Source organism: Sinocyclocheilus grahami, unplaced genomic scaffold (genome assembly GCF_001515645.1).
Source record: "Sinocyclocheilus grahami isolate Dianchi unplaced genomic scaffold, SAMN03320097.WGS_v1.1 scaffold1970.1, whole genome shotgun sequence".
In the NCBI taxonomy this organism is placed as follows: domain Eukaryota; kingdom Metazoa; phylum Chordata; class Actinopteri; order Cypriniformes; family Cyprinidae; genus Sinocyclocheilus; species Sinocyclocheilus grahami.
In genome coordinates, this window is record NW_015507149.1 from 87,615 (window position 1) to 111,385 (window position 23,771).

At 38.7% G+C, this 23,771-nt stretch overlaps 1 protein-coding gene across 1 annotated transcript in view; it reads right to left on the reverse strand.

Annotated features, from left to right (window-relative positions):
• Window positions 1-23,771, reverse strand: part of LOC107573536 (GTPase IMAP family member 6-like) — a 38,709-nt gene that overhangs the window by 14,010 nt on the left and 928 nt on the right. The window contains exons 2-4 of the mRNA XM_016259970.1: window positions 10,143-10,244; window positions 3,398-3,460; window positions 2,680-3,255 (exon numbers count right to left, since the gene is read on the reverse strand). Coding sequence (XP_016115456.1) covers window positions 2,680-3,255; window positions 3,398-3,460; window positions 10,143-10,188 — 685 coding nt within the window. The 5' untranslated portion in view covers window positions 10,189-10,244. The remainder of the gene's footprint in view (window positions 1-2,679; window positions 3,256-3,397; window positions 3,461-10,142; window positions 10,245-23,771) is intronic.

A 23,771-nucleotide genomic window follows, 5' to 3' on the forward strand; every position in this document is an offset into this window, starting at 1 on the left:
AGTTGTATTTACAGCTCTGTTCCAGAACACTTCAACCCAAATATTCAGATGTGTGCAGCGCATTTTATGGAGGACTGTTTCCTGATCCTGATAGAGTAGACTACAATGTCGGCTGTTCTGACTCACAGACTGTAAGTACTTTTTTTATATTTAAAGTGTTACAGTCGGCTCTTAGGCTGCAACAAAGAGGAGTCCAGATGCAGCAATGCTTAACAAAAACATTTATTTTAACACAACAAAACTAACATAACTGTAACATAAACGAAGGAACGAGTCGGAGCCGGGCAGGACACTCAGCACCACACAAACTATCAAGCTCCGTGCCGGAGGCGATCTCCTCACCACGCGAGGCACATTTAATTCTGCGTCCAAACAAGTGTCAGGTGTACGAGCCACACCCCCTCCAAGCGGCACCTAAAACACACACGCGCGCACGCACAGCCTAAGCTGGAACGTCACATGATTCAAATGCAAGTTTTGGGCAGTGTAGAGTAGGGTTTGTAGTTTGTAATTTCTCCGATCACAAATGCAGACATGGTTTTATGTATACGTGGCACGATGCAATGCAACGCGTAAAAAGACAGTATAAGTCATTATAATCAGTAATTATGTCCCCACTGGATGCAACAAATGCCTCGTTTGTAATGGGTTTTAATGTTTTTGTCTTGTCGCTCCGGCCGGACACAGCATCACAGTATGGTGAGGGGCGTAACATTTCCGTCACACGCTTGAGGTATTCGGCCAATCACAACGCACTGGATAGCTGGCCAATCACAGCACACCTCGCTTTTTCAGACCGATGAGCTTTGTAAAAATTTACACGTTTCAGAAAAGCGGGGCATAGAGGAGAAACAATAATGTACAGTATGTGGAAAATAATGTGTTTTTTTAACCTTAAACCACATAAACACATTTCATTACACCAAATACACAACATAATGTTCCTTTTAGCAACATCATATGACTTCATATGATTTATGACCAGGAACCTCGAAGGTGTAACAGGTATTTGAACACAACACAAGAATCTATTATAACCTTTATGTCATTTTACTTTTATTTTAAAGTATATGTTGCTGTCTTGACATCAGCCTTGACATCATGGTTTCGACTATCGATACATCTCCCCTTTTCCAAAGAACGCGCAGTAATCTCAGACATCTTAATCAAAATATTTTAATCAAATCCACAAATTCATTTGAAGAAATAAATTAGCCAGAGATCAGTTATCACAATTAGAAGATAGAGCCCTGCATGGCCCTCAAATTTAGGCCCTAGCCCGGCCCTTGTCCGACAGCTCATCAGAATTACCGACTTTCCCGCCACCCCCCTTCTCCCAAAACAGCTTACTACTGTTTCAGCTATTAAAATAGTCAAGTTTTGTATGTCATGTCAACGTGATTATATTTCGTTTAGTTTTTTTTATTAAGTTAATTTAGAAAACAGTTTGGAGCATTTTTTGTTCGTTAAATGTAAGTTTTTGTTTTTTAAAGTAACGACCAAGCGGCCAGCGGCAGGCATTGAGCTGATCTTAGCCCATGTTTGATCAATTTAGACTTCTCAAATCATCACGACTTGCCTAAAATAAAATCTATAGATATAAAACAGTTCAAGCATATCACAATGTTAGTTTAAATGTTTAACCTATATAAATGTGTGCAATTAGACACATATCTAATCGTTTGTGCGGAGAGCTAAAGCGCGCTTTACAAGACATGGAGGTGCCGGCGCGATCACTTGCAGTGGAAACAACGTACAATACGCTGTCTTTTTTGCTCATAAAGGTAAGAGTAATACATCACTCGGAACTGTAAAGGGTCTACTTTTATTTGTGTGCACTCACAATATCAACACAAGGTTGTGCATTTATAAAATAAAGGATACATCCAGGATACGCTTTCTGCAATTTCGGCCAGGAGCGCTTCACAATGATGAACCGAAACTCAGCAAATACTTGCCTCACAGACTTGCTAAATATATCTATAGAAAGCTTTAAATTACTACTTTAAAACTAAATAAAACAAATCGAAAAAAACAAAAACTCTTTCATTATAAAATCCGTAAAGACACACCTCTCTAAAGGTGCGTCTAATGAGATGGCGAGTCATTGCGTGCGTTCTTTGCTGTCATGTGCAAGGATATGTTTGCAGATTCTGCACTGCACATGACCAATTGGCTCACTGTTTGCTGTGGTAATCAAATCAAGACTCTTCCCAAATATAGCTTTTCCCGAAGCATTGGGAACTTTTAGTAATTCCCCATGCTTCAACTTCTCCCTGATGCTCTGCATGGTCAACTGTCACCTGTATGCTGTGCGTGCGTATATGCGTTGCGTATTGAGGAAATGTATAATATAATCAATATAACAATACTTCATAGAGCCTTTGTGTGCTCTGCACATATATGGGTACAATAAAAGGAGAGAAGCTGACTGAGCCAGAGTCCGACCCAAGCCTGATCTGTAAAAAAAAATAAAAATGGCCCGAGCCCGGCCCGAATGGACTCAGCGTGTCGGGCCCCGTCGGGCTTGCAGACCTCTGGCATCGGTCTAATCATCTCAAATGTTTTAAGTGAGTTAGGAACAAAGGATCCCAGGCTTTCATAAAACTTGATGCGACTGCAGCATAAAATGTTTATTTACAAATAAATTATATTTACTGAAATATTTTGTGCACTCACCTCTTTCTGTGGCTTCTGTAGTGAAATCTTCACATTTGTTACAATTCAAGTAACATCCATCATTCTCCTGAACAATTTCCTTAACTGTCGCTATAAGGTCAGCAGGAGTGCTGTTTCTCTCCAATCTGTTGTGTCTGTTAGAACACTTTTTAATGATTTCCTTTATGACATCATTGACTTCAGTCGGCTCAGCGCGTTCTGGCTCTTGTGTCGTGAGCACCAGGGTGTGTTGAAACACACTGTCAGAGAAACAGCTGAGCAGTATCTCGATGCACACTTTCTCTTCTCTTGAACACTCGTCAGGTTTGAGGACCAGAATGATCACGTGAGGTCCTGGAGCACACAGAGACAAACACTCCTTCACTGCCTGTGTGATGTGACGTAGTGAGAGATCTGGGTTGAGCAGGAGAGGAGTGTTGATGACAGTCACATGTTTTTCTCGGACTCTGTCACTGTACGGCGCTACATCATCTGAAGGAGATTCACTGTCAAACGCAGCTCTTCCTAAGATGAAGTTTCCCACTTGGCTGTTCTCTGACACACTCTTACCAAGAAGAACAATCCTCAAATCACTCACTGAAACACACAACACACATGATGTTACAGTATGTCACAATGTAATGGGTGTCTGTAAAATAATCAGCACCCTGAGGTGATCCTTTAGGTGGCTCAAATATCCTGTATAGTGTCTCTGTGTATCAATGAAGACTAGACTCACTCTCAGGAGGCATTCTGGTTTTGTTGTCTCCTCTCCTGGCAGGAGGAATATGGGCAACAGCTGCTGAAAAAATTAAAATGTAAATTATATTTGATTCCTATGTACAGCACATTAATCCCACACCTCGCATAGTAAAAAATAAAAAAGGATAAAAAACCAAATACAAGAAAACAAACAACAAAGCTTAATTTATAAACTAATTCAAATGATAAATTACTGAACACAACATTATTGAACATAACAAAACTGTAATTTGTATTATTAGTAAATGTTTGATTTTGGTCATTCTCTGTATGTTTATTCTAAAGATTAATCATATCAAATCACCATTATTTTTTTCGGCCACTTTATTAGGTACACTTGTTGAACTGCTCGTTAATGCTAATATCTAATCAGCCAATCACATGAAGCAACTCAGAGCATTTATGCATGAAGACATGGCCAAGATGTTTTGCTGAAGTTCAGAATGTGGAAGAAAGCTGATATAAGTGGCTTTGAATGTGGCATATGGGCAGGTCTGAGTATTTCAGAAACTGTTGATCTGCTGGGAATTTTTTGCACAATCATCTCTAGGGTTTACGGAGAATGGTCCAAAAAAGAGAGAATATCCAGTAAGCAGCAGTTCTGTAAGTGAAAATGCCTTGTTGAGATCAGAGGAGAATGGCCAGACTGCAATCTACCCCAATCAGAAGCCATGAATAAACAATAAGGTTTGTGCTGCTCTGAATGCCCGTACAGCTGTGTTCAACTCTGGCAACGTGGTACAGCAGGGGTGCTTAACCCTGTTCCTGGAGATCTACCTTCCTGCAGAGTTCAGTTCCAACCCTGATCAAACATACCTGTCTGTAATTATCAAGTGCTCCTTCAGATCCTAATTAGTTGGTTCAGCTGTTTGATCAGGTTTGGAGCTGGTAGATCTCCAGGAACAGGGTTGGGCACCCCTGTGGTAGAGTATAAGGCAAGCTGTTATTAAACGTGCATAAGCAGATAAGATGGCGCCGTGCATGGCTTCCTCGGTTCGTAGCTTCCTTGGGTCAGGCAGCAAATCAGATATAAGAAGACTGCAATGGACCGTTGGGACAGCTAAATGATAAGTGGTGTGCACCTGCCCAATCTTCAGGAATTGTACAAATCCAGAGTGGAGAAACGTTAAAAGGTAACATCACAGAACCCTCTCCCCCTGGCCACAACCCTCAGGCAGACGTTGCAGAACTCTGTGCACTAAAACATTTAGGCATAGATCTCCAGCTTAAACCGCTATCATCACAAAAATGACCACCTGTCTTCTGTAATTTGTTTCTTAACTAATTATTGCCTCAAGTTTTATGTAAATACATTTTTATTTATACAGCTGTATATACAGTAAATAACACAAATCTGTACATAAATCTTCTGTTCCAGATGCATTTATTATTATTATTATTATTAGGAGCCAAGCACCAAAGGAGCTTAGGCACCTATTGTAATCATTGGTGGTGTTCTTCCGCTCTGAAAGTCTAAGGCAGCCGGTAGAACTGCTTGCAGGAAAGTTATTACATTTGGCACACGGATAGAGGACCATCTGATTTGTAACCATAGGAAATTTAGAGTCTCTAACTCAACCTCTAGCGCCAACAACTGTTAAAATTTGCACTTATTTATGCTAATAACTTTTGAACTGTAAAGTTTAGATGTCTAAAACTTTTTTTTTCTCCTCTCTCTGAATCCTTGGCTCATGCCGAGTCAAATGGACCGCAAAATGTAAAATTCTATAGGTAAAGATTTTTTTTTTGCACATTGTTTTTTGTTAATAGTTTGAAAAACTACTAGAAGGTTTGCCTAAAAGTTTGTACTAAAATTGGCTCAGATCATCTTCTGACCATGCTGGCAAAAAGTTATGGAATTCAAATATTTCAGAAACTGTTGATCTGCTGGGAATTTTTTGCACAATCATCTCTAGGGTTTACGGAGAATGGTCCAAAAAAGAGAGAATATCCAGTAAGCAGCAGTTCTGTAAGTGAAAATGCCTTGTTGAGATCAGAGGAGAATGGCCAGACTGCAATCTACCCCAATCAGAAGCCATGAATAAACAATAAGGTTTGTGCTGCTCTGAATGCCCGTACAGCTGTGTTCAACTCTGGCAACGTGGTACAGCAGGGGTGCTTAACCCTGTTCCTGGAGATCTACCTTCCTGCAGAGTTCAGTTCCAACCCTGATCAAACATACCTGTCTGTAATTATCAAGTGCTCCTTCAGATCCTAATTAGTTGGTTCAGCTGTTTGATCAGGTTTGGAGCTGGTAGATCTCCAGGAACAGGGTTGGGCACCCCTGTGGTAGAGTATAAGGCAAGCTGTTATTAAACGTGCATAAGCAGATAAGATGGCGCCGTGCATGGCTTCCTCGGTTCGTAGCTTCCTTGGGTCAGGCAGCAAATCAGATATAAGAAGACTGCAATGGACCGTTGGGACAGCTAAATGATAAGTGGTGTGCACCTGCCCAATCTTCAGGAATTGTACAAATCCAGAGTGGAGAAACGTTAAAAGGTAACATCACAGAACCCTCTCCCCCTGGCCACAACCCTCAGGCAGACGTTGCAGAACTCTGTGCACTAAAACATTTAGGCATAGATCTCCAGCTTAAACCGCTATCATCACAAAAATGACCACCTGTCTTCTGTAATTTGTTTCTTAACTAATTATTGCCTCAAGTTTTATGTAAATACATTTTTATTTATACAGCTGTATATACAGTAAATAACACAAATCTGTACATAAATCTTCTGTTCCAGATGCATTTATTATTATTATTATTATTAGGAGCCAAGCACCAAAGGAGCTTAGGCACCTATTGTAATCATTGGTGGTGTTCTTCCGCTCTGAAAGTCTAAGGCAGCCGGTAGAACTGCTTGCAGGAAAGTTATTACATTTGGCACACGGATAGAGGACCATCTGATTTGTAACCATAGGAAATTTAGAGTCTCTAACTCAACCTCTAGCGCCAACAACTGTTAAAATTTGCACTTATTTATGCTAATAACTTTTGAACTGTAAAGTTTAGATGTCTAAAACTTTTTTTTTCTCCTCTCTCTGAATCCTTGGCTCATGCCGAGTCAAATGGACCGCAAAATGTAAAATTCTATAGGTAAAGATTTTTTTTTTGCACATTGTTTTTTGTTAATAGTTTGAAAAACTACTAGAAGGTTTGCCTAAAAGTTTTCACTAAAATTGGCTCAGATCATCTTCTGACCATGCTGGCAAAAAGTTATGGAATTCAAATTGATTAGTCAAACCGTTCTTGAATAATCTGCAAACAAGTTTGATGAAAAGCATGCAAAAATGAATGCGAGGCTATTGTCACAGTGTCTGGTTGTGGTGCCCTGGACTGGCCACTTTCCCGTTTCTGTGTTACATGTGTTGAACTCCATTTCCCATAGTCCCTTGCCTGTCGTTTCTGTTCTGATCATGATCACCTGTTAGTCATTTACTCATCATCCCATCACTACATATACCATGCTCACTCTGTCTGTCTTTGCTGCAGTATTATTTGATTCTGATGTTTGTGTTTGATGTTGTTAAGGTTACATTATCTGTTCCCTGTGTTTTGGATTACCTTTTGCCTCTGTTCTGTTTATTTTATACTTTAATAAACTGCACTTGGATCTATCCTTGTTTTCTCCTGGCATTCTGTGACAGAATACTGCAACCACAACAAGATCCAGCAGTTTGTTTTTCTTTTTCCTTTTTTGAAATATGGACATTCGGATTGTCCCTCCTGCCACAGGGAAGGAGCGACTGGCTCAATACCGGACTCTGATGGCTCGGCGGCAGCAAGGAATGGAGGTTGGTGGTTTTGCCCAGACTTTTTGGACGCTGGCGGTGGGGCTGAATTATAATGAGGCTGTACTTAAGGACCTCCTTAACATCTGTCTGGATAATCCTTTGCCCCAGTGGGAGGTGGAAGGACTCGAGATCCTAGACTTCTGGGGTTTCGTCAAGTATCTCCAGGGTCGAAGTCAGTGGGCAATACCAGGCCAATCAGAACCCTTCTGCAGGGATTTTCCCACCACCTCTATCCTTCAGACTCCCACTAAGCGGCGGAGGGTGAGAAGGAGGACAGTAAAGCCCGCTCCAGTCCGGGAGCTCACAAGATCTGTTTCAGGGCCCGCTCCAGTCCGGGAGCTCACAAGATCCGTTTCAGGGACCGCTCCAGTTCAGGAGTCTCAGAGCTCATTAAGGAAGTCACTCCAGTCCGGGAGCTCACAGGGACCGTTGCGGAGCAATCGGCTTGTCCTGTTGTAGCCGTTGAGGCTGGTACTAAACTCTCTCTGCTCTTGTTTACAGTTTTCCCTGAGTTGCTGAGAGGGTTTTCTGTCCCACCAGTGTTGCCTGGCAGGGTTCCGGCTCCGCTTTGGTTGCCCACCTGGGTTCTGGTTTGGCAGGAGCCTCACTGGCTCACTCCACCGGCTCCGTCCTGGCTATCTGCTGGGGTTCCTGTATGGTTGGGGCCCTGCTGGTTTGTCCTGCCGGCCCTGCCTTGGCCTTCCACCCTACCAGTTCTGCTTTCATACTCTGGTCTATCTCTGTCCCCTGAGCCCCTTCCTTTGCATGGTCCTGGCCTGCCGTCCCTCCCCCTGGTCCGCCTCAGTTCCACCTCCCTCCTGAGCTTTTGTGTTTTCTGGTGGAGCGTCTGGTATCCGCTCCGTAAAGTCACAGTGTCTGGTTGTGGTGCCCTGGATTGGCCACTTGAGGGCGCTCTCCCGTTTCTGTGTTACATGTGTTGAACTCCATTTCCCATAGTCCCTTGCCTATAGTTTCTGTTCTGATCATGATCACCTGTTAGTCATTTACTCATCATCCCATCACTACATATACCATGCTCACTCTGTCTGTCTTTGCTGCAGTATTATTTGATTCAGATGTTTGTTTGTTTAAGGTTACATCTTGTTATCTGTTCCCTGTGTTTTGGATTACCTTTTGCCACGGTTCTGTTTATTTTATACTTTAATAAACTGCACTTGGATCTATCCTTGTTTTCTCCTGGCATTCCGTGACAGATATGTCCACAACGCTTTAGCATATTCTGACCAAACTTGGTGTGTGTTATAACCTGGTGTGTTATAACATGACCTGAAGCTACCTGCATAGATTTGGTTCGGCACGACCTAGTGGTCAGGACATATGAAAAAAGGCAATTTTTGCTTAACTTTTTGAAAAAACTGGTCTCTTTAGATTTGGTGACGCATGGTGAGTCGAACCATACCCAATTTTCCCATGTCAGCCATTTTGGCCATTGGTCATTTTGAATTAATGAATAAAACGCTATATTTTACAAACACATTGGCATATTGTTACGAAACTCTGTATGTGTCTTTGGCACAATGCTGTGATGGTACTCAAAGTTTTGGGACAGCACCACCTTGTGGTCAAAAGTTATAATTAAATTTCCAAAAATGTGAATAACTTTTGCTTACATTAGCCTTGTAATGAGACTGGTCTTGATAGATTCCTTGGATCATGGCCGAGAACATCGATATCAATTATGCCATAATTGGCTGAACTTCCTGTCCACCATTTTGATTTGATTATAAACCTACTTTTTCAAACTCCTCCTAGACCGTTGGTCTTATTTTCACTAAATTTGACTCTGATCATCTTCAGACCATGCTGGCAAAAAGTTATGGATTTCGTTTCTATATACGAAACGGTTATTGTTTAATGCAGGGGTGCCCAACCCTGTTCCTGTTGGAGATATACCTTCCTGCAGAGTTTAGCTCCAACCCTGATCAAACACAACTAAACCAACTAATTAGGATCTGAAGGAGCACTTGATAATTACAGACCGGTATGTTTGATCAGGGTTGGAACTGAACTCTGCAGGAAGGTAGATCTCTAGGAACAGGGTTGGGCACCCCTGGTTTAATGCATCAACAAATTTGCTGGAATTAAGACAAACTGTGTCTGAGGCTACATCGCTCCAAAATCTTTGGGACATAAAAAGTTTGGTGTTAATGTCATTGTCACCTCACACTGACCAGGCCACATCAATTTGGAAAACGCCACCTATTGGTCAATAGTGATTAACCGTTCATATGCTCTGGGTGTGTGTTCACTTTGGATGGGATAAATGCAGAGCACTAATTCTGAGTATGGGTTACCATACTTGGCCACATGTCACAATCTCTTTTTTTTATTTAATATGAAGCCATTAACCATTAATAATTAAATTTTCAAGAAGGCTAATATAGCTTTTGATTTAAATTAGCCTATTGTAATGAAACTGGTCTCAAAGTATTGGGTCATGCCAAGAAAATAGATATCAATATTGCCAACGTCAGCCAAACTTAATATCCACCATTTTGATTTATGTTGAAAACCTGCTTATTCTAACCCCTCCTAGACAGTTTATCTGATTTTCACCAAATTCGAGTCAGATCATATTCAGACTACGCTGACAAAATGGATTTCATGCCGATAGACAAAACAGTTGTTGTATAGTGCCGCAACAATTTTGTGGCTCTTAAATGTCACTGCAGCGCCTCAGTTCAAGCAGCATGTGAACCAATCATCTCCTCCTCTTTACCACTAGTTATTGCACAAAATAAACATGAACAAACCAATCATCTTCCTATTTACTACTAGTTACAGCAGCAGCAAATGTATATGAATGAACATCAGATGGAATGTTGAAAGAGAGAACAACTTACTGAAATTAATCCTGTCTCATGAAATTGATCAATCAGTGTCAAGTCTTACTGTGTATATCTCACCTCTGCTCTCTCTGCTGGACATGATGATATTTGGTTTCTCATCCATCTCTTTCTTTAATCGTCAGTGGATACTCTCTGACTCCTGAGATCTGTTCCTTTTTCCTTTGAGAGATTCAATTGATTTTTGTTTAGTAACAGCTATCTTTTTTTCACATGATGAGAAATTGTCATTTTAAAATGCATAAATACACTGGTGTTATTTTGACATAAAAAGTGGTGCACAGCTAAATTCACACTACAGAGAATAAAGCATAATGTTGATAAGTGATTGAGTGATGACTGAACATTAGTGATGAAAACATGCTGTTAACAAGCCAAATTAAGTTTTAAGTTTAATTTATTTATAAAGCACATTTAAAACAACCTTGGTTGACCAAAGTGCTGTACAAAATTGCGTGAGTCCATCACCCAAATAAAAATAGACATTAACAAGACATTGAAAGCACAAGAATATTAATAGGTTTTCGAAAGACTTTTAAACTCTGCTCTAATAGATAATGCTACATTGTTCCATAACTTGGGTCCAGCTACTTTAAAAGCTCTATCACTCCTACATTGCAGTCTAGATCTGGGTACTCACAGGAGGTGACTAGTCTGTGATCTGAGAGATCTGACAGGGTTGTATTCGATAATCAACTCTAAGAGGAATTGAGGAGCAAGACTGTTTAACGTTTTGTATAAAAACAAACAAAATTTTGAATTCAATGTGATAATAAATAGGTAGCCAGTCCAGAGAACTTAAAATAAGCATGATGTGGTCCCGTTTGTGACTGCCTGTGAATAGACAGGCAGCTGCATTTTGAACCAACTAAAGTCTATAATAGAATAGATGAGACAGGCAGCCCGTAATACAGCGCATTGCAAAAATCAAGCTGTGATATAAAAGCATGAATCTCAAAACTCTTTCCACTTAGAAAAGGTTTAACTTTGGCTAATCTTCTAAGGTGATAAATCTGGAACTGACAACATAATTGATTTGTTTGTTCAGCTTTAGGCCACTGTCCAGAATAAAACCCAGATCCTTGACAGCAAAAGAGCGATATGGAGTGAAAGACCCCAAGTCAACAGCACTCAAATCCGTTTTCTTGGTAGGCTCAAACAGAACAGTTTGTGTTTTGTCATCATTCAGATGTAGAAAATTATTGGTTAACCATGTTTTCAATTCTTGGAGACAGGCTATTAACTGATTTATGGCAGACCTGTTGTTGCGCCTAAATGGTATGTAAAGCTGAGTATCATCACCATAGCAATTATACGACACACCATATCTTCTAAATATTTACATTTACATTTAGGCCATGTCCACACGTACACGGGTATTTTTATAAACAGAGTTTTTCCTTCTTCCGTTTTAAAAAAAATCTCCGTCCACATGAAAATGCAAACGCATGCTATGAAGCACTGTCAAGAGCATGCCAAACCAACAGGTGGCGATATAATCTCAACTGTAAAGCCATATTGGCCAATCAGAAGCCTGAAAAAGACTCCAGTAGGCGGAGATAACAGCGCAGGCTCTGACGTCACAAGCCAAAAACTCCGCCGTTTCGCTGTCTACACGATAACACTGCAACCAGAGTTTTTGAAAATCTTCACTGGCAGGAGATTTCAAAAATGCCCGGATTCAGTGACCTGGTGCTGCGTTTGCGTGTGGACGAATGGCCAAACCGCATAGAAAAAGCTGCGGTTTTGAAAATACCCGCGTTCGTGTGGACAGGGCCCTAGTCATTTAGCATATGCTTTTATCCAAAGCGACTTAGAAATGAGGACAATAGAAGCAATCAAAACTAACAAAAGAGCAACAATATGTAAGTGCAAATGACAAATCTCGGTTAGCCTAAGCAAGTGTTTTTTTTGTTTTTTTGTAAATACACACACAGACAAAGAATAACAAGTAAATAGAATAGAAAAAATAGAAAGCTAGTGTTAGGGGTTTTTTTAAATAAAAAAAGAAGATAAATAGATAAAGCAGAATTAAAATAGAATAGAGAGTGCTAGAGTTAGAGGGTCAAATAAAGGTGGAACAGATGTGTTTTTAGTCGTTTCTTGAAGATGGCTAAGGACTCAGCTGCTGGGATTGAGTTGGGCAGGTCATTCCACCAGGAGGGAACAGTTAATGAAAAAGTCTGTGAAAGTGATTTTGTGCCTCTTTGAGATGAACAATAATGCGACATTCACTTGCAGAACACAAGCTTCTAGAGGAACATAACTCTGAAGTAATAAATTAAAGTAAAGTAATGAAAACTACACCGAGTGCAATCATGGTTTCAGACCCATCCACAGTTTATCACCTTGTACTGTATTTACCCCCATACTCCCCTTTTCTTAACCTGACTGAGGAATTTTAGTTTTTACAATAGGCATGAAAACATCCATAAAGATGTAGATGAAAATCTGTGGCCAAATCCACGAGACAGGGTTAATGAAAACATAGAATTGCAGTGAGGAACACTCCAGTTGCCATTTTACTGTACTGGTAGTTTTTTCTTGTTTATTTTTTTTTCATCTAAAGTTTTTGACCTATGTTGTAAGTTGACTATTTCATCAATAATTTTCAGATTTTGTTCAATGATTTCAGTGTCTGATTTTTTTCTCTAGTCTATTACGATGATGCATGAATGTGGAAAACCATAATGAAACCTGCATCACTTGTTTTGTACAAATATATTTAATGATTGTTCTAACTACACAGTGAAACTATGGGTATCTTGTGTGGGGCAGATCTAAAGTAATGTTCCTATGATATGTCATGATAAATGAGTTATTTGAACCAATAATTCTGCAAATGCAAAGCTTCTTTAAAGATATCAATGAAACATGCAAAGTGTTGAACATTAGACAGCCTGTTACAAATAATGACATGAAGGTTGACATGAAAAAATGACATGAAGGTTCTGAAATTGGTAACAAAATGATTGTAAAAAACTATCGAGTCCAGGTTGAGAAACAATTGTTATAAGCTCAACCAAATTAGGTGTTCCTTGTTTGTGTTATTATCATTGCATTTATCTTGTTTTTGGTGGTTTGTCTTATACGGGTTATTTGAATGTGATTGTGTTTGGTGCTAATGATAGCCTGTATGTTTCTATTTAGAAGGGCTCTTCCTTATCCTCCTCTACAATATTGATAATCCTAATACCTACTTTTCTGAGACATTCTCCATTGCTTATGCTACACTGCTCCTCAGTTGGATTTCGGTGACTCATGCCAATATCATTGTTGGGTAACTTGAATCAACTCATTCTGGAATATTTGCTTATCTCTAATTTCACAACTCATCATTCTTCATTTTCACCAATAGACAATGAACTCCAAAGATAAAGCAATACTTAATGGACAATGAACAGATAAGCTCTTTTCTTTAGTTTGTTTTCTGAATGAGTAAAAAATAAGGAAAACATTCATGCAACTGACTTTATATACTTCTTGTTTGTCTTTATGAGGGGTTTTTGTATGGCACTTCTTATTTAAACACTTTTTAAAACTATTTCTGTGGTTAGCCTCAATGTGTGGTACAGATGAATATTTACGAATTTATGAATAAGTCAAGTTCACATAACTCTTCGCTCCGCTGCGTCTGTCTGTCATCCTCCATTCAGCATTCAAACTGCGTGTCGCGTTCGGTTACGACAGTCTAAATGATGAAACTCTCTCCAAGATTATTAAATGTTCCTAATATTATACTTGATCTGTAAATAAAAATAAATGATTTTGCATGAAAGGACTTGAGTTTCGAGCTGTTTCTAAATCATGTTAATTTCTACCGGATATCTTTTAGATCGCAACACTGAAGTAGAGAGCACTATGAATTGTTCTTCACAAGCACAGTAACTGAAATTTAAATCTGTTAAAAGAAAAGACTCAAACTATTATCTCTTCGCTTTGTGCTGTGAACGTCTTCATGCGGAGCGCTGTGCCTACGCGCTGTGATTCAGTGTTGCTTCAAGTGCATCATTCTGCACACGGGGTACGCATAAGCGCTTTGTGCTTTTTGTCTGTATTGGAGCCTTTTGTATTATATAATACTTTTGCACAATGAAAGATTATTATTATTAGCCTTTCTTGTTCGTCTAATCTATCATATGTTGCAGCATCATTACTGTGCTATACATTTAAAAGAAATGTCTTTTAATTTATATATTTATATATGAATATATTACTTGTTTTTCATGAATGTATTTTACCTACAATACAAAGAGCAATGTGAAACATTTTACCAGATTTAGTCCTACACTTAGGGTGCTTTCACACCTATAGATCGATTGCTTTGTTCCGAAACAGGGATTCAAATTATTACAATGTTGCTTTTAGATCGCGAGTAAAAACAAAAGAGAAAGAAAAGCTTACAGCTGCATGAGTCGTGACTGTCACGTTAGCCTGATGGGACTAAACTCCCTTTGTGATTTTAAAACGTAAGACAGTACCCAGATCTGAAGACTACAGTAAGATTTAACTTCTACTGTTAATAAGATTTTGGTGGGCTACTATTAGATGGATAGCCTAAATGTCCTAATTCAGATGGGATACTGTTTTGTTTAATGGTGTATCAAAAAGTGTATATTTTTTAAATGTGATTATTGGTACATTTGACCAGTTTTTACCATACTTTCAAAACAAAAATTAAAATAGGAAAAATATGCAATATGAAAATAATTGAAGACAAAATGTGTTTTACTGAGAATTTACTGAGATTTGTTTTTTAAAAAGCCTTTTTCCAAAAGGTACATCTGGAAAAAGGGGGGTCGTCTTATATTCGGGACAATACGGTATTAGCAAAACAACAAAGCTAATGCTTTTCACAGAACTTACATAATTACCCATTAAACATTGTGATATACCCTGGTTCGTTGGTCCGTTAGATCGGATTGCTTTCTCACTACAACCGAACTGCTCCAGAGTTCGTTTTCAATCGAGCCGAGACCACCTCGTTCAGACAATCTCGGACCGATTGTTTTGGCGCGGATCCGAGCGCGATTGCCGTGTTCACATATGCCCAAACGAATCGAGCTAAGGGGGGAAACGCTCCAGGTTCCGAAACAATGAGCCAGATGTGAAAGCACCCTTATTCACTTTTATTTGTTCCCCACTAAATAATGTGGGGGGTTTTTTCACTAAAAGTTTAGATTTTATCAAATTAAGATTTACTAACCACTAACCTAGTTTATAATAGCATTTTTGTCATAGATTATGGTTATATAATTTTTTCATTTGTTATTTTTCTTTATAATCAAGTTGTCTATATTTAGTAGATTGTGTGTAACACACAAAAGAGTGACCATCAGGTCAACACACATTGAGGTATAGAAATTCTACACTGATTTTTTAAAAACTCCACTGGTATCGGATCGATATCGGTATCGGCAGATACTCAGAATTTTTGGTATCGGATCGATTCTGAAAAAATAGTATTGAGCCAGCCATACTAATTAATGAAGTTAACGCGTTAAACTGACAGCCCTAATATATATTAGGGCTGCACGATTTGGGGAAAAATCAATTTGCAATTTTTCTGGTTAAAATTGCGATTTGTGATTTAAAATGCGATTTTAAAGCAAATTAACAAAAACATTTTTAAATGTAATAATTAGATAAAATTAATGATAAGATATGAACAATATTTTATTCTACAGAAAACTAGGCTATTGTTTTACAATCAGCTGAAGGGTTACTTTGTAACATGCAAAATCTTTGACAGTAATTTCTTTTTTTTTCAGGAGATATGTAAAATCCAAAATATGTCTTTAATATGAGATACGGTCACACTCGCCTCATGTTCCCTTGACCTAGTTTATTTAATCATTAGTCCCTCATTAGTCTGTTTACTTAAGTTCCAGTCTGTGTTACGCTTGAAACTTGAACAGATTTTGGGTATTTTCATAATAAATAAATTTATAAATAAATGTATAATCCAGTGCTAATCGACATAGCCTTTATTACAGTATAGAATATACTGTAATGCCTCATTCTGTGATAAGAAGCCACATCAGGTCAGAAAATGAAGTTATTTCAAACACTCGACTGATGCTGTGGAGTAAAAACATTTTATTAAATGTTTTCTTTTGTTGTATAACAGGTTAATAAACGCTTCTGATTAAGTTTGAGAGGATGTTTGGCACGTGTTGCTTTTTCAGATGCACGTTAAAAGCAAATTACACTGACAGTACATGCAGCAGCTGCATGAGTCGTGACTGTCACGTTAGCCTGATGGGACTAAACTCCCTTTGTGATTTTAAAACGTAAGACAGTACCCAGATCTGAAGACTACAGTAAGATTTAACTTCTACTGTTAATAAGATTTTGGTGGGCTACTATTAGATGGATAGCCTAAATGTCCTAATTCAGATGGGATACTGTTTTGTTTAATGGTGTATCAAAAAGTGTATATTTTTTAAATGTGATTATTGGTACATTTGACCAGTTTTTACCATACTTTCAAAACAAAAATTAAAATAGGAAAAATATGCAATATGAAAATAATTGAAGACAAAATGTGTTTTACTGAGAATTTACTGAGATTTGTTTTTTAAAAAGCCTTTTTCCAAAAGGTACATCTGGAAAAAGGGGGGTCGTCTTATATTCGGGACAATACGGTATTAGCAAAACAACAAAGCTAATGCTTTTCACAGAACTTACATAATTACCCATTAAACATTGTGATATACCCTGGTTCGTTGGTCCGTTAGATCGGATTGCTTTCTCACTACAACCGAACTGCTCCAGAGTTCGTTTTCAATCGAGCCGAGACCACCTCGTTCAGACAATCTCGGACCGATTGTTTTGGCGCGGATCCGAGCGCGATTGCCGTGTTCACATATGCCCAAACGAATCGAGCTAAGGGGGGAAACGCTCCAGGTTCCGAAACAATGAGCCAGATGTGAAAGCACCCTTATTCACTTTTATTTGTTCCCCACTAAATAATGTGGGGGGTTTTTTCACTAAAAGTTTAGATTTTATCAAATTAAGATTTACTAACCACTAACCTAGTTTATAATAGCATTTTTGTCATAGATTATGGTTATATAATTTTTTCATTTGTTATTTTTCTTTATAATCAAGTTGTCTATATTTAGTAGATTGTGTGTAACACACAAAAGAGTGACCATCAGGTCAACACACATTGAGGTATAGAAATTCTACACTGATTTTTTAAAAACTCCACTGGTATCGGATCGATATCGGTATCGGCAGATACTCAGAATTTTTGGTATCGGATCGATTCTGAAAAAATAGTATTGAGCCAGCCATACTAATTAATGAAGTTAACGCGTTAAACTGACAGCCCTAATATATATTAGGGCTGCACGATTTGGGGAAAAATCAATTTGCAATTTTTCTGGTTAAAATTGCGATTTGTGATTTAAAATGCGATTTTAAAGCAAATTAACAAAAACATTTTTAAATGTAATAATTAGATAAAATTAATGATAAGATATGAACAATATTTTATTCTACAGAAAACTAGGCTATTGTTTTACAATCAGCTGAAGGGTTACTTTGTAACATGCAAAATCTTTGACAGTAATTTCTTTTTTTTTCAGGAGATATGTAAAATCCAAAATATGTCTTTAATATGAGATACGGTCACACTCGCCTCATGTTCCCTTGACCTAGTTTATTTAATCATTAGTCCCTCATTAGTCTGTTTACTTAAGTTCCAGTCTGTGTTACGCTTGAAACTTGAACAGATTTTGGGTATTTTCATAATAAATAAATTTATAAATAAATGTATAATCCAGTGCTAATCGACATAGCCTTTATTACAGTATAGAATATACTGTAATGCCTCATTCTGTGATAAGAAGCCACATCAGGTCAGAAAATGAAGTTATTTCAAACACTCGACTGATGCTGTGGAGTAAAAACATTTTATTAAATGTTTTCTTTTGTTGTATAACAGGTTAATAAACGCTTCTGATTAAGTTTGAGAGGATGTTTGGCACGTGTTGCTTTTTCAGATGCACGTTAAAAGCAAATTACACTGACAGTACATGCAGAGATTAAGCAGCGTTTACGACGCTTAAAATATCGTACTATTAAACCACTCTAAATTTCCACAAAGGAAATTCCTTTACCGCAACAGCCCTACTTATAATTTGCATTTGGGATCATTACAAGCAACACAAACACACAGCACTGAACAAAGAAACAGTTTACTCTGGAACATGCAGCCAATATATTTTATATAATTACATAACAACCAGTGCGATTTGATGATTCATATACTTGTATATTTCAAGTCATATCACATTCTCCCAACCATGTATTGTCAAAACTTATTTAAAAAAAAAACATTACTGAGCAAATGGTGAGTAACACCACTTCAGTGGTGATTTTTTCCCCCCTGGCATTTCGTGCTTTGAACTCTGGTTAACATGATAAGGTTGTCCTGCAGATGATGCCACAAGCGTGTGCCTAAGCAATCTGTGCATGAATCAAAATAATCAGAAAACGTAACATTTTGCAGTTTCTTTACCAATTGTTCATATAGTGGCAGAGCCAGGGAGGGGCCAGCAACCAGTCTGGGGTGGCACAGAATTTTTTTTAAACTAATACAGATATCCTTTCAATTGATCATTGGAGCCCCATTAAGCTCTTAACTGTAGGTTATAAAATCATGGCCTTGGTGTATGCCAATAGATTAAAAACAAATCTTGACTCTATCATTTCTGAAACTCAATCTGTTTTTTTAAAGGGCCATCATATATCCATTAATATAAGATTAGTCTTGGAATTGCTGGATTATGCTGATTGTGTGCACTTGTCACGAATCCGGTCAACGAACTTTCCTATTCATTGACTCTCGCACTACACAAACTGTTGCATAGCACCCCGGACTACATTTCCCATCATGCATTGCACTGATTGCACTCAGCATTTTACAAAGCCTTTGACACGACTGAGCACCAGTTTCTTTTAAAATCTCTTAAGTTTTTCAGCTTTGGAGATGCATTTGTTGACATCATTGCTATGTTTTATAAAGGAATTAATAATTCTGTTGTTATTCATTTTAATACCTCTAATAGATTTGATATACTTTGTGGTGTTATTCAGGGCTGCCCAATTTCTTCCTCTTTATTTTTATTAGTTACAGAGCTATTATTCATGAGTATTGTTCAAAATCAAGAATTAAAGGAATTTTTTGGGGAAGGAAATGAGAAATTTTACAATTGGCGGATGACACCACATTGTTTCTAAAGGATGAATTGCAAGTGTCAAAGGCTTTTGGAATTAATTTACCATTTTTCTTGTGCTTCTGGTCTAAAATTGAATATCTCAAAATGTGAGATAATGCCTGTTCATGATATAAATTACAACTCAATAGAAAATATTCCAATGAAATTCACAGTTAAATATTTAGGCATTTATGTTACAAAAAATCTTCTGGAAAGATAGCACTTGAATTTTTCATCCAAGATTGTCAAGTCTAAAAACATTCTCAATTCCTGGCTACAACGGGACCTATCGTTATATGGAAGAGAGTTCTCTTGTCTAAGGCCGAGGGTCTTTCTCATTTTGTTTATCCATCTCTATCTTTATTTGTTGAGAACAAAGTTGCTAAAGAAATTAATAATATTTTCTTAAATTTCATTTGGAAAAATGAATTTCATAAATTAAAAAAGGAAGTGCTCTCTCTCCAATAGTAGAGCAAATGAAGGTATTGATTTTTAGATTTTCTGACACAATAAATCTTTTTTTAATTCATTGGCTTAAAAGATGTCTAACCCAAAGTCCTTTTGGTATTTTATCCCCAACCATATTTTTGATAAAATTGGTAGCCTTTCCTTTATTTTGAAATGTAACTACTTACCTTTAAGCTATAGCTTTGTCCAAATTTCATCATTCAAACAGTTTTTCACCCCATATAGAGTGTTTTATGGAATAACAGGGATATTACCATCAGATATATATCATTATATTTCCCCAGATGGTTTCAAAATAATATTAATTGTATCCTTTGCTTAGTGGATAACTCAGGAAATATTCTTAATATATCTTATGAGCAATTCATGACATACCATAGTTTCCCGATTCCTTCAAAAGAGTTTAACAAGGTGGTAAAAGCAATTTCACCTGGATTAATTCACCTGGTTAAAAGTCACTCTATATTTAATACAAGGAGAACGTCTCAGGTTACTTATGTAACCATGGTTCCCTGAGTAGGGAACGAGACACTGCGTCCTCTAGGTGTCGCTATGGGGAACGCCTCGTCGTGACCCGTGTCTGAAGCATACATTGAAAAAACACCAACTCGTTGGCCTGCGACAGCCCTGACGTCACTACCGGTGCGACTATAGTATAAATAGGCGCTGGGAGCACACATCATTCACTTCATCGCCTGAAGCTTGCGTCCACAGCATGGCAAGAAACCTAGAGGACGCAGTGTCTCGTTCTCTACTCGGAACCATGGTTACATAAGTTACCTGAGACGTTCCCTTTCATGGGAACTTCCAACTGCATCCTCTAGGGGTCGCTATGGGGAACGGTATACCCACGCCACCATGCTGAGGGGAGTGCATGCCAGAACCATGGCGAGCACTAAGTACCAACTCTACCATATTGCTATGGGAGTTGCCCCTGGGACGTTAGACGGCTGTCAGTGACTTACCATAACATGGATTTAAAAGTACTGTTCTAAGGGGTTCTCGTGGCACTCTGAAAGAGCAGCCCATAGATGGAAATGGCGCATCCCAAACTGTTATGTTTTGAGAAGTCATCAAGTCAATCTATGGCTATAATCCTGGAGTGGCTAGCAGTAAATCTGTAGCTGAGGGAGCAAACATCCAGCTCTCAAACGAGAGGGAGCTCGACCTACAGCATGTTCCAATGGTGGAACAGCTAGCAGTTATTTAGCTGAGGGAGCAACACACCCAGTTCTCAATTCGAGAAGGGGGCTCGACCTGCAGCATGTTCCAAAGCTGGAACAGCTAGCAGTAGTTTAACTTGGCTGAGGGAGCACAAACCCAGCTCTCAACGAGAGGGGGCTCGACCTACAGCGTGATTGTAAAATCAGAAGGGTAATCATACTGCAAGCTAGCCAAACACTCAGCGCATCAGGGAGGTAGAGGAAGGGCCTAAATCGCCTGATGCTGCTGGTTCCAGGTGCTCTGGAGAAACAGAGAACTCAAACTTCTCATGTGAGAGAAGAACGCCGAATTCAGAGGAATAGCGTTGCTTATTCCAGGTAACCCTTTGATAAAAGGGGAGCACTGCTCAATATTACCACAAGGACAGTCCATGGAGTGAGGAATCCAACTCCTCAGAGAGGATTAACGCTCGAAAGAATCACCATTCTCACAATAACCCTCAACGGTGAGGGGAGCGATGCTTCCAAAGTGTGTCGACAGAGACACACTAGTTGAGTGGAGCCCAAGGTACCGGGGTCCAAACCAACTCAGAGAAAGGGAACAGCCAAATCAGCATGAAAGCATAACCCCAGCCCGGAAGTCCAGGAAATGTTTTGCAGAGACGCGCTGGGGCCTGATGATCACAAAGGCTCCCGCAGAAGCCTGTGTATGGCCACATGATCCAGGAAGTATGAAGCCGAAACCCGGCTTTTCTTACCGTCTGGACATATATCGACGAGTGAAATAAACACTGCAAGTCGAGCACTAGAGGAAGTAGAGGAAAAAACGGCCTCTTCCATTCCTTCTCAATGTTTATATGGAAAACAGGAAGAAAGGAAGGCTCACCTGAGCTGGAGGGTTATGGCCAGAAAAATAACGTTCATTGAGATACTTCGCGACGTCACTTTCTTCCCCTGCTTCACAGCAAGTAAAGCCTCGCCGTGGCGCGATCCATAATTTCCAAAAGCTCATCATACACAGGGCAGGAGGATTGGGAAGGCTCAGCCTCAGCTTCTTTGCCCTCCTCAGCTATTTCCTGCTTTTGCTGGGCTGATCCCAGCAGAGCACTGGCCCCTGAATCAGACAATGTTAATTAAATAATATCATCCGTCACAGCCGACGATCGTGAAAGGGAAACCCCTCTTCAAACTCATCGGTCAGATCCACCTGCGATCCCCACGAGCTCATTCCCTTCCGTGCCTCAGCAGCGGCGGGTCCTGAATCGCGGGAAGCAGATGGCTGCCCCTCTTTCCTCGAAAAGAGAGACAAACGAGAGCGGAGCTTTTTCCCTTGGAAAAAACGCTCGCAGTGCACGCCGATTGCCCCCTCGGAGACATCGTGTGCGTGCTCTTTGCCCAAACAAACAACGCATAGATCGTGTGTGTCATCAGATGTTAAACAACGTCAACACGGATGCACACATCCTTAAACGCTTTGCTAGTGCTCGCCTTAATGAGATGATTAGAGATTAGAGATCGCTCTTACCACAGAAATGCACACTTCAAACAAAACAGTCAATGAAGACGAAGAAGTGAATGATGTGTGCTCCCGGAGCCTATTTATACTATAGTCGCACCGGTAGTGACATCATGGCTGTCGCCGGCCAATGAGTTGGTGTTTTTTCAATGTATGCCTCAGACACGGGTCACGACGAGGCGTTCCCCATAGCGACCCCTAGAGGACGCAGTTTGAAGTTCCCATGAAAGGGAACCTGTTTATGGCCATTTTACACACATTTTGCATAAAGATATTCTGTTATAACATAGTCGAGAATTATCTTTATACAAAGCAATTGTTTTTGCCTATGCATGTTCATTCGTGTCTTTTTATTTTTTTTTAAAGAATTGAGTCCCGATGTCCTCTACCAAAGACGTAGCATAACTTATGAATGAAATATCATTTTTTTAAACAGTTTTTTTTAATGCTCTAAACAATGTAATGACATGAAAAAATACTACTAAATACTTACTATGTTTTGCCGGGTCTCAAGAGGCTAATTCACAAATATCTCAACTACAATTAAGTAGAAATTAATTGTATTCAGTTGTGTTTTAGGTACTAAAACAGTCCAGTAAACCTGCAAATCGAATTGTAAATAGAAATCATGACGGTCTTCAGACGGAGCGTAAACATAAAAAGAGGACACAGTTCGAAGTTCCCATGAAAGGGAACATTTGCTTGCTTTGCTCTTGGGAGGCGTTGTTCTGTTAGATAAGAAATGTAACAATAGGCATGTGCGCCAAATATTTCCATTTAAAAGGAAAATTTCTTCAAGGGGAAAGTTCTAGTGGAGGTCCTTGGTTGATGATATAGACTAGAAAAGAGCCTGAGTTTTACCTGGGAAATATTGTATTTCCAATAAGACAACACACTTTAAAATTGTAAATAAAATATATCCTGTCAATTCTAATCTGTCAAAATATTTGGACATTGACAGCTCATGTTCTTTTTGCAAACAAACAGAGAAGAAAATAGCACATTTGTTTTTTGATCCAAGCAACGTTGGTCTGAACTAGGTTCTCATATATTTAATTTCGCCGCTGTTGTACACTCCTATACTTTAAAAGATATTATTTTGATTATAATAATACTGAAAATAGACCCCTGGAACATATTATATATATATATATATATATATATATATATATATATATATATATATATATATATACAGTATATATATATGAATATATGAGTAGATATAAATATACAATATATATTACATATATTTCTTAAATATATACATGTATGTGTGTATATATATATATATATATATATATATATATAT